Source organism: Anas acuta, chromosome 21 (assembly GCF_963932015.1).
Source record: "Anas acuta chromosome 21, bAnaAcu1.1, whole genome shotgun sequence".
Taxonomy (NCBI): domain Eukaryota; kingdom Metazoa; phylum Chordata; class Aves; order Anseriformes; family Anatidae; genus Anas; species Anas acuta.
This window is the reverse complement of record NC_088999.1, coordinates 7518228-7528761: the sequence shown is the minus strand read 5'-3', so window position 1 is coordinate 7528761 and position 10534 is coordinate 7518228. Positions and strand designations below refer to the sequence as shown.

At 61.1% G+C, this 10534-nt stretch overlaps 1 protein-coding gene across 3 annotated transcripts; it reads left to right on the top strand.

Moving 5' to 3' along the window:
* Nucleotides 1-3668: 3668 nt before the first annotated feature.
* On the top strand, nucleotides 3669-10145 carry SYNC (syncoilin, intermediate filament protein). Of its 3 annotated transcripts, none has more exons than XM_068658032.1 (4): nucleotides 3669-3824; nucleotides 5847-7368; nucleotides 8374-8498; nucleotides 9605-10145. In XM_068658032.1, exons 2-4 carry the CDS (start codon nucleotides 5854-5856, stop codon nucleotides 9666-9668), a joined length of 1704 nt encoding a protein of 567 aa, XP_068514133.1. In that variant the 5' UTR covers nucleotides 3669-3824; nucleotides 5847-5853; the 3' UTR covers nucleotides 9669-10145. The 3 variants fall into 3 exon arrangements, with proteins under 3 accessions (XP_068514133.1, XP_068514131.1, XP_068514132.1); XM_068658030.1 differs by lacking the exon at nucleotides 3669-3824 and adding an exon at nucleotides 4605-4778; XM_068658031.1 differs by lacking the exon at nucleotides 3669-3824 and adding an exon at nucleotides 4886-5259.
* Nucleotides 10146-10534: the final 389 nt, after the last annotated feature.

Here is a 10534-nt window from a genome sequence, read left to right as displayed (position 1 = left end):
GGGCCGGGGGTTGGGGGCTGGGGGCTGCAGCTCGGGGTCGGCCTCCGAATGGTCCCCCCCCCCCACCCCCCAAGCCCCTCTCGTGAGGGGGTCGTGTGTGTATGGGGGGGGGGTCCCAGCGGACCCCACACAACGCTGCCCCAAATACCCCACACAATGCTGTCCCTAATGATGCAAGACCCCCCCACACACAAAAAAAATATATTCTAAGGGGTTTGGGGGTTGTTTATTCCCCCCCATGGCAGGGAGCTGTCACGCTCTCCCCAGGAGCAGCGGTGGATCTGTGAGGAGCGATTTCTGCCCTCACACAGAATCACAGTCACAGAAAATCACAGAATCCCAGAATTTCTAGGTTGGAAGAGAGCCCCAAGGTCCCCCAGTCCATCCTCTGACCTAACACTACCCAGTCCTCCACTAAACCATATCACTAAATTCAACATCGAAACGTCTTTTAAAGACCTCCAGGCACGGTGACTCAACCCCTTCCCTTCGCAGCCCATCCCAATGCCTCACAACCCTCTCGGTAAAGAAGTTTTTCCTAATATCCAACCTAAAATACGCAGAGCACAACCACCGTGGTGGGCTAACAGGGGGTGGCAGGGCACGCCGGAGCCACCACGCACCCCATTTTGCTGGCAGCAGCCCCACGGGGAAGGTTTCTGTGCACTCCAGGCTCGGGTTCCCCGTGAGGATGCGCTTCCTAATGGGAGAGGCTGCGATGTGTTTAAAATGCATCCTTCCCGGAGGCTCGCGCTCGGCCTGGCTGTGTGCCCAGGGGAGCGTGCCAGTGTCTGGAAATGACTAGAAGAATTTACCAAACAAGAAGCCTGCCCTCCCATGGGCTGCCCTGCGCACCCCCGGCCGGTGCAGATGGGTGGGATCCGGGGCTTGGCACCACGGCTCCTGTGGTCTCCCAAATCCCGGCGTCCTGCTGCCGTTCAACATTAACAAGGCTGGAGCATGGGGATGTGGGACCCTCCCCAAAAACATCACCTCTCTCTCCTCTCTCAGATTCAGCAGAACCAGTTTTAAAAATATTTTTTGCACGCAGTTATGGGGCATTGTCCAAATAGGAGAGCGAGGATGCGGCAGCGTCTAAGTGGAGCTCAGCTCCCATGGGAGCGATGCTGAGCACAGGAGGGGACAGCAGCTCAAAGCCCTGCCTGTCCCCACGGAGGTGGCATCTCCAGCAGCACCCAGGGGTGCCACCAGCCACAGCACCACACGCTGCAGCCCCTGGGCAGTCACCAAAGCTCTGCCACTCACATGCGGCTGGCCCGGGCTCAGTGCAGTTGGGTTTCCTCTGCCCCTTCCCTGCCCACATTCCCTTTCCCTGGCTGGAGGCAGTGGGACGGATCCGTGCTCGGGGCCAGGCACCTGCTGGCTCCATGGGCACGGCCTCGTGACTCATTAACGCCTGCGGTGCCTGCGGGCAGTGGGGACAAGGTCCTTGCCCAGCCGCCCACCCTGCTGAGCTCCAGCGGTGCAGTCTCCCACCCCAAGGCACCCCAGAGCCAGAGCTGGAAACCCCCTCCAATAAGGGACAGAAGCCGGAGCTGCTGCTCCCCGGTGCTTGCCCCAGGAAATGGAAAAACCCAGCGCCGAGCCCTTTCTGCAGCAGTGCCCCCGTTAGCGATCGCCAGGACACAGAGGCCGTTTGTTGCGGGGCTTAAAATTAGCTCTGCACTTGCTGCGTTAGAAACGTGTTTTATAAAAGCCGGGGGAGTGAAAGGGGACGGCGCTTTGCTCTGGTGTGCGGCACGCACTGAGGGCCAGGGCGAGGGGTTAGCAGCACCGTGCATCCCCCCCGGCCTGGTCCCTGCTCCCCCGTGCACCCCAGGGTGCTGCGTGGGTGCTGTGGGCGTTATTTGCCATCAGTGCCCCGTGGGACAAATGAGCTTGACGCAAGCGTTTAAAGCCGGTATCTGGGTTGCACAAAGGGAGATAAAGCAGCAGCAGCGCAGTTCGGGCAGGCACTGCTGAAGGCTGTGGCACTGGGTCCCCAAAAGGGACAGAGCTCTTGTCCCCGCTGCGCTCCCTGGCCAGGCCAGCGTCCTCTTGGCAGCAGCGGTGGCGGTAGCGGCGCTTTCCTGGTTCCCCCTCGCCGCAGCACCCAGATAAGCGGAGCCGCCGGCGCCTGCAGCCTGGGGCAGGGTCCAGCCCCACTCCCGTGCAGCCGCCAAGGTCCCCGCTGGAGCTGGAGCCGTGGGCGGACGGCGCCGTTGGGCTCCTGCTTTCATCTCTACCCGAGGCCCAGCTGGGTCCGTGCCCACACTGCCCTCTTCCTCTTCCTCCTCCTCCTCCTCCTCCACCTCTGTCCTGCCGGTGACCTTGCACAGGCCCTGAGCATCCTTATCTGGGAGTTTGGAGGCAGGTCCAGTGTGAGCAGGGTGAGCCCCGGGCACTGGGTCCTGGGACATGGCCACGGCGCTTGCTCCGTGCTGGCTCCCACGGTGGCGTCTCAGCTCTCAGCAGGGAAACCGAGGCAGGAGGTGAGGGCAGGGGCCGGAGCGGGTGCAGGGTGCAGGCGCCCTCCCCACCCAGGATCTTTCCCTGGAAGCGCTCCCAGCTCTGGCGATGAATCACGCTTTCCCCCTGAGCTCCCGCATGCGGGGCTGGATCCAGCGCTGCTCGTGGGGCTGCAGCCAGACCCCCGCAGCCTCGGCACGCAGCCCGGGGTGCTGAGCCCCACGCTGGGACCTTGTCAGCCACGTGTGGGGCACGGGGCTGGCGGCAGCACCCGGAGTCTCTGCGGTTCGGGCGGGCTGGGTGCCCTGCGGTGCTGCATGCACCGATGGAGCCACGGGAGCTGCCGAGGCCACGAAGCCTCCCTGGTTCCCTAAGCCTGTCCCCGGGGATTTTTGGGGACAGCTCCAGGATGGAGCCCTGCCCTCAGAGCCCAGGATCCGTCCCTGCCCTGGGGTCAGCAGCACCGATCTGTCCCAGCTGCCTTCAGCCCTTGCCAGGCCGGTGCCAGGACGCAGCAGGGGGTGGAGGAGCAGCCGGAGACGCCGTGGTTTATCCTGTTCCAACAGCTGGAACATTTCCCCTCCCAGATACGCTCCTGCCTTTCGCTCTCCCTCCTGTTTGCTGGAGCAAAGTCCAGGGCGGCTCGCACACGAGGGCGTCGCACCCCGTGGGACACGGAGCCGCGGCGGGTCTGACACCCGAGCCGGCCGTTGCCTGGTTATATCCACAAAACAGCCGGGGCTCTCCTCTTACCGGGGACAGCTGAGCCCCTGCAGCCCCCCGGCCATCCCCTGGCAGGTGCCCAGGCGCTGCCGTCCTCCCCTTGTCCCCTACAAGGGTTTGCTGCCCCCGGCCCCCCTGCCCCGCAGGTTTCTCCCCCCCCTTGGCAATCCCGGGTACAGATGTATATTTATACGCACAACTTGTCCGAATTAACAGCATTCCTCTCCTAGTGAGTCAAAAGCCTCAGCACGAAGAGAGGCGCTTGATGGAAAAAAAGAGAGAGCGGGGAATAAAAAAAAAAAAAAAAGAAAAAAGAAAAAAAAAAAAGGTGGGTTGTGCTGAAAAAAGCAACAGGGCCGAAAAAAGCCAAACACCCAAATCTTCCCTTTCCTTTTAAAGCTCTGCTCCCCTGCACGCGTGTGCCAGCAGGCCCTGGAGATGGACAAGAGCAGTTATTTTAAACCCGGCGGCCACCAAGGTGACGGAGGTGGTGACGCGGGGCCGGGGCCGGGGTGGCATTTGGCGATGTTGCAAGCTGCGGTGCGCGTTGCTGGGCGATTTCGGGGCACGTAAGCTGGCGACTTCCTGAGCCGCGAGTGCCGACTTCCTGAGCGGGCAGTGCCAGGGCGGAGGTAGGCTGCATTTCGCTCTGATACGTTAATTAATTTGGCTTTAATCGGTCGCTTCTGCCCTTCACCTCCTCCGGCCCCGCAGCGGGGGTGGCCACGCCAAGTGCCCACTGGCCACGCTGCCCCCCCGGGCCACTGCACGCAGGCTGGTGTGGCAATAGATGTAAAATATGCACTGCGTGTAACTGTATGTTAATTATAGCACCCCAAAAGGTGGGGTTAGGGTCCTGCGGGGAGGGCGGGTGGGTGGGCAAGGGTGGGAAGCAGAGCCCCAAGAGGCGAGGGCAGCGCTGAGGGCGGCAGCAGTGCCTGGGAGCACGGCCACGGCCCCCAGCCCCGGGCTGGAGAGCAGAAAGGGGGGCACGGGTGGGAAACGGGGGCTGTGCGCTGCAGGCACTGGGACGGTGGAGACCTTAAGGTGCTGGTGTTTGATATATTCACGTGCTGCAATAAATAACAAGTGTCAAGACGCTGTGCTGCCAGCGCCCCGCTAAGCCCTGCTCCGTGCACAGAATAAGGCCGCACAGATTCACAGCCACGTGCTGCATCCTCCCCCGTGCCCCTTCCAGCCTCCCCCCGCTGGACACGGACCCTGCAAGTCCCAGGGAGACCCCCCCCTGCCCAGGGACCCCCATGTCCCCATCACGTTTCCCCCTTGTAGGGCTGGCAGGGATGCTCTGGGGACGTGGGGCTGCAGCCAGCCCTGCGGCTGCTGCTGCCAGGGATGCAGGCATGGCCCTCCCCGCCCTCCTCCTCCTCCTCCTCCTCCTCCTTCTCCTCCTCCTCCTCCTCCTCCCAGGGCGGAGGGCGGCAGCACCCGCAGCTGGCGCTGCAGCCGGGTGAAGCGGCTGCCGGGGGAGTCTGATTTCCAGCCCCGTGTATTAATAACCCCCACCCGCCCCATGCTAAGCCCATGTGCAGCACAGCGCCGGGGGCACCGGGCTCCTGGAGAGCAAGGTAGGAGCTGGGGGGGCGTGGGGGGAGAGGGGCTCATGGGGGGGGGCGTGGGGCAGAGCAGGGCGCTGTGAGACCCCAGGGTGCTGGGCTGGAGGGGGGGTGCTGAGGCTCAGCCCCCCCAGGGGACATCGCAGGCACCCAGAGAGGGGGCGAGGGGGTGGCAGGGGGAGCACGCCCCAGAGGCGCAGCTCGGAGTCGGTAAGTTTGGAAAATAAACGCTGGCAGCGGAGGGGGGCACGCTAAGCACCGCGCAGCCCCCTCCCCACCTTTCCCCACGCTCCCCGGCTCCAGCGGTCAGGCCGCCGGGTCCGAGGCTGCGATGTGTCATCGCTGCAGAAAACTGCCTTATTAGGAGAGAAAGTACCGGTGAAAATCTGTTCTTTCCTTAAAGCCGTTGCAGCCAGCCGAGGCCGCTCGGTGCCAGCCCGCGCTCATTCCTTTGGGGATGACGAGATATGAGCTCAGCCCGCGGGGCCGGGAGGTGAGAGCATCTCCCCGCTGCCCCCGTGGCACAAAAAAAGCCCCCGCCGGGCCCAGGACCGTGCTCAGCTCCTGCCCCAAATAGCACCCGGGGGATCGTGAGCCGGGAACGTTTTGTGGTGGCAGCAGCAGGTGCCCGCCGGGGATAATGCCCGGCTCGGATGACACTGCAAAGCCGGGGCTGCCGCGGGCCCGCTGCCGTGCTCTGCTCCGGCCTCAGCCAGCACGGAGCCCGCCTGCGCTTTAGCAGCGCATTCCCCTGCCGTGAGGTTATGCCACGGAGCTGGAATCCGGGCACGGGGACTGGGAACGCCTCACCGGCCGGGCCGTGACAGCCGCCCCCACCCCGCTGCCATCGCGCCGGTGCCGGTGGTGCTGCTGGGGTGACCCACGAGGGTCGTTCCCCCTTGTAGGGACAGAAGTGCTGCTGGGTTTTGAGGCACTCGCTCTTCCTCTGCCCCAGTCATTTGTTTTGGGATGGTTTCGCTCCTTTGTTTTGGCACACGTTGAAGCAAAAGGCTTGGGTCAAAGTTGTCCTCGGGCCACGCAAGCGGCACCGCGCCGGCTGACATCTCCTCTCCTTTGCAGGGACCTGATGGCAGAGCCAGAGCCCCCTCCAGAACCGCGGCTGGATGAAGCAGGAGCGGCCCCGGCCCCGCAGGGAGAGGCTGCGGGCGCTCCTCCACACCCGGAGGCTCCGCACAGCCCCTCGGAGCCAGCGCTGGGCGCGGGGGCTGCTCCTGCACGCGGGGGCAGCCCGGGCGCCTGCCAGGAGCTGCAGGCAGACGTCGGGGACGTTGCCTTGAACCTCAGCATGCCAGGGCCACTGCTGGGCGAGCACGAGGCCGGGGCAGGAGCCCCGCTGGATGCGGATGGGGCAGGAATCCCACTGGAGGTGGATGGGGCAGGAATCCCACTGGATGCAGAAGCAGGTGGAGCAGGGATCCCGCTGGATGTGGATGGAGCAGGGATCCCGTTAGCTGTGGAAGCAGATGAAGTAGGGATCCTGCTGGACATGGATGCCAGTGGGACAGGGATCCCGCTGGATGTGGATGGGGCAGGAATCCCACTGGATGCGGAAGCAGAGGGGGCAGAGATCCTGCTGGATGTGGATGCAGCGGGGATCCCGTTAGATGTGGAAGGAGATGGAGCAGGGATCCTGCTGGACATGGATGCCAATGGGACAGGGTTCCCGCTGGGTGTGGATGGAGCAGGACTCCTGCTGGACGTGGACGCAGACGGGGCAGGGATCCCGCTCTACATGGACACAGACGGGGCCGGGATCCCACCAGAGGTGGACGCAGAGGGGGCAGGGATCCCGCTGGACATGGACGCGGAGGGGGCAGGCACCCCGCTGGACACGGAGGGCACGGAGTGTCGGTGCCTCACCCTCGAAGAGCTGGGCGATTACTTCCAGGAGTGCATCGAGGCCGTGGAGCAGCTGGAAAAAGAACGCGACAGCCTGATCGAGGAGCTGGCCCAGCTGCGGGAGCCGGCGCTGCAGGAGATCCGCCATGCCCACGAGGAGATCCAGGCCGCCTGCCGGCTGCTGGCCAAGGTGGAGCTGGAGAGAGACAACCTGAAGGATGAGATCCGGCAGATCAAGCAGAAGCTCTTCAAGGTGACGAAGGAGTGCGTGGCCTGCCAGTACCAGCTGGAGAGCCGGCGCCACGACCTCTCCCAGCACGCTGCCTACCGCGGAGAGCTGGAGACCCAGGCCGGGCAGCTGTCCGGCGAGCTGTCCCGCCTGAAGGAGACCTGTGAGAAGGAGAAGGAGGCGCTGAGGCAGCGGCTGGAGGCTCCTCCGCGTCGGGAGGACAACCAGTACCTGCAGGAGAGCCGGCGGCTCTCCATGGAGTTCGAGAGCTTCGTGGCGCAGAGCCGCCGGGGGCTGGAGGAGCACTACGAGCCCCAGCTGCTGCGGCTGCTGGAGCGGCGCGAGGCCGGGGCCAAGGCGCTGCAGGCGCTGCAGGGGGAGATGCAGGGGATGAAGGAGGCCCTGCGGCCCTTGCAGGGGGAGGTGAGCCGGCTGCGGCTGCAGAACAGGAGCCTGGAGGAGCAGATCATCCTCGTCAAGCAGAAGCGCGACGAAGAGGTCGGGCAGTACCGGGTAGGCGTCCTCGGTGGTGTGTTCAGGTTTGGGGGTCACTGTCTGGGGGCAGCAAGGACTGGGAAGTCAAAGGGCTGGCTCGTAGGGATGAGGGGGGAGCAGGGTGGATAAGGAGGGCAGCGAGGTGAAATATCTCCCATGGGTTCCAAGTCAGAGGTGTTCCCCTCCCTGAGGATTTACTTCGTGCCCCTGAAGAAGCCCCAAAGTCTAAAACTCGGTGACTCAGCAGCTGTGCCTCACTTGGTCTGGATGCTCAGCATGAAAAGACCGTTACATAGGCATGAGCAAACGTTCTGGCTTTTGGGAAGACCTCCAGGGCAGGCCCACGCGTGGGTCAGCAGGCTCCAGGTGAAGCCGTGTCAGTCCAGAAACCCACAGACACATCCCCATACCCCGGGGGGACAGAAGGGAGGTGCGGGTACAGCACCGGCACCGCAGCTCAGCATTTGATGAGAGCTGCTGGTGGGTGCTGGAAGAGAGACGTGGGGCCGTGCCAGGCATCCCCCGCATCACCTCGTGCAGAGAGAAAATGCAATTCAATATCCACAAGAGCACATTTGGCAGGGTGGCTCTGCTGCCCGCCTCGCTGCCAACATTCCCGGCCACCGCTGCTGTCCCCATGGGCTGGGGCTGCAGCACGGGGACCTCCAGGGTCCCACCTCGCTCGGCAGCTGGGACTTTTGGGGGATTTTGGGGAGCCCCTGGTGTGCCTCCACACTTTCTTCTTCCCATTCCCGTGTTTATCTTCTCAAGGGTTTTAGATTTACACAGCGCTGACAGCTTTTCAAACGCACACCTAGCGGCGTAGGGGACAAATCCAGCCAGCAGGGAAGCCAAAGCACGCGCTGCATTCCAGCCCTGGCTCCCACCTTCGTAGCAAAGCAAAGCTTTTCTGCAGAGGCTTCTTAACACCATTTCTGGCAGCCCCTGCCTGGAGCAGAGCACGGACGGGCAGAGCCCCGTGGGTGCTCCCCCATAACCCGGTCTTGGCTTCTTCGCCCCCAGGAGCAGGTGGAGGAGCTGGAGGACAGGCTGAAGGAGCTGAAGAACGGCGTCCAGCTCCAGCAACGCAAGAACCAGGAGCTGGAGGAGCTGCGGAGCAGCCTGCACCAGGAGCTGTCCATTTACAAGTCAGTCTGTCCGTCCTGGGGTGGCCAGGGGGGGCTGGCAGCGGGTGAGCCCGGCGCTCCTGGCCCCGCGCACGCGGACGGCACGGGCACGGGCTGCGGCCGTGGAAAGTCCGACCCTCTGCCATGCAGCGATGTCATGGAAAGTTCTGTGCAAAATAGAAGCAGGGGCTGCCTTCCAAGAGGCAGGCGCGGCAACTTGAAAAAAAATATTTCCCTAGGAACACATGGAGAGGAGAGTTCTCGGTTGGGGAACGTTGCTGCAGATGCAGAGAGAACCACCTCCCTGCTACACAGCTTTTAAAGCTCCAGAAAATGCCCCTCAGTTTGGGAACTATTTTACTTGCCAGACTTTGCACTGTTGTGCATTACTCCAGTCTCAGCTGTGCACATCCTTAAGCATTTTCTGGAGCTTTACTGCCGCTGTAGGATTCCTTTTTCCCCTTCCCCACACACCACGGGAGGACATCCCCACCACCAGCAGCTGCAGTTCTCTTTTTTCCACAAAAGACTGCGGCGTGATAAGCCAGGGCGAGGCAATCTTCCTGTTTCAGCCTGTCACATCAGCAGTCACTGCAGGATTTATTAACGAGGGTAACCGCATTGACAGCTCTGAACAGATCCCAGCAACCCCACGTCTCTGCTGCGTGGGGTCTGTCTGATCGCAGGCTGCAGAGGCCAACATCCAAGCCCAGGAGCAGCTGCAGGCTCTGAATTCCTGGGGACCTGCAAATTGCCATCACTGGAAGTGACAGGGCTCCAGATTTCTTAAACGTCAGGGCACCTCGAGTTCCACATTTGAACCGGGGACCTGAGTTAGGTACATCTGAGCTGCCCCTCCTGCAGCTTGCACCAGACCTCAGGTTCCCTCCTGCCAGAGCTCGTACAACTGCCAAGGGCTCTGGCAGGGCTGGCCTTGTGTCTGCACAGCCACAGCACCGTGCACTGAGCCAGTTTTAGTGTCACCTGATTGCTTTTCTTCCACATCATGAAATGGAAGATTTTTCAAAAGTAGTCTGTCCCTGTTGCCCATTTTCTGCAGCCAGAATAGTTTACACATTGCATATATTCCATATTCCATACCCTAAATTCACTTTCTACCCACACAGGGGCTGCTTAGAGATCTACGGCCACCTCTGCAAAAAAGAAGAAAAAGCAGACGAAGAATGCTAGAAACGACACTCGTCCTCTTCACAGCAGAAGCAGCTGCAGGGGACGTTTCCTTTCACTGCTTATCTCCTGCTGTACAGCGGCTGCCTGAAGTCAGGAATGCCAGAGTGCTGCTGATCTTCGAGTCAAAACTGCTTTTCCACAGAGGAGCAGAGAAAATTATACTTGCACTGAAAAACGGACACGTATGAAGAATAACAATGTATGTTTTGCTGTGTTTGGAAAATGTTATCTTGTCTTGTTCCATAGCTGGACTGTAAGCCTGCACAGAAGGTGTTTGGGGAGGCGGTGTTGGGGGTTGATTTTTGAAGTTTACATACAGGTGAAGCTTTATCCTTTTAACAGGACTCTTTTGTAACTCAAGTGCTGTCTGCTGTATTGTGACATGCTCCGATGTGGGCCACAGAAACTGAAGCTTGTGGATAAAAGGTTTCCACTTTATATAAAGTCTCACACTGAAAATAAAGGTCAGTTTAAGAAGCTTTTGATTTCTCAACGTTGTGTCTCAAACAAAAATAAGCCTGTGTGTCAAACCATGGCGCAGGTAAGGTGTCCAACTATTCATGCTGCAGACTACATAAAAAAATATTCTTGGGTAAGAGCTAAAGGCAGACCTAGCAGTCAGACAGCAGCACACCTGGGGGTAAGGCACACTCCCTCCTGTGCACTCCCAACTGCTTGGAGCTATTAAGTGCTTGTTGCACAAAGCAAGCAGCAGAAACAAGAGGAGGTGGCGTTGAAGAACATGTATTATAAATGTAAGGGCTACCCATCCCAGCACCTACCCTCTCACAGGTAGAGATTACACCCGTGCTTTATGCTTGCTTTCTCTGCTTTCTGAAGAAAGTAGTTTACTCTCAAGAAAACTG

Excerpts from the sequence above, each read along its gene's own strand:
- SYNC (XM_068658030.1), top strand. The coding sequence starts at position 4,735 with ATGTGCAGCACAGCGCCGGGGGCACCGGGCTCCTGGAGAGCAAG. Across the intron at positions 4,779-5,846 it reads CCGGGCTCCTGGAGAGCAAG|GGACCTGATGGCAGAGCCAG; the intron begins GTAGGAGCTGGG and ends TCTCCTTTGCAG. Across the intron at positions 8,499-9,604 it reads CAGGAGCTGTCCATTTACAA|GGGCTGCTTAGAGATCTACG; the intron begins GTCAGTCTGTCC and ends CTACCCACACAG.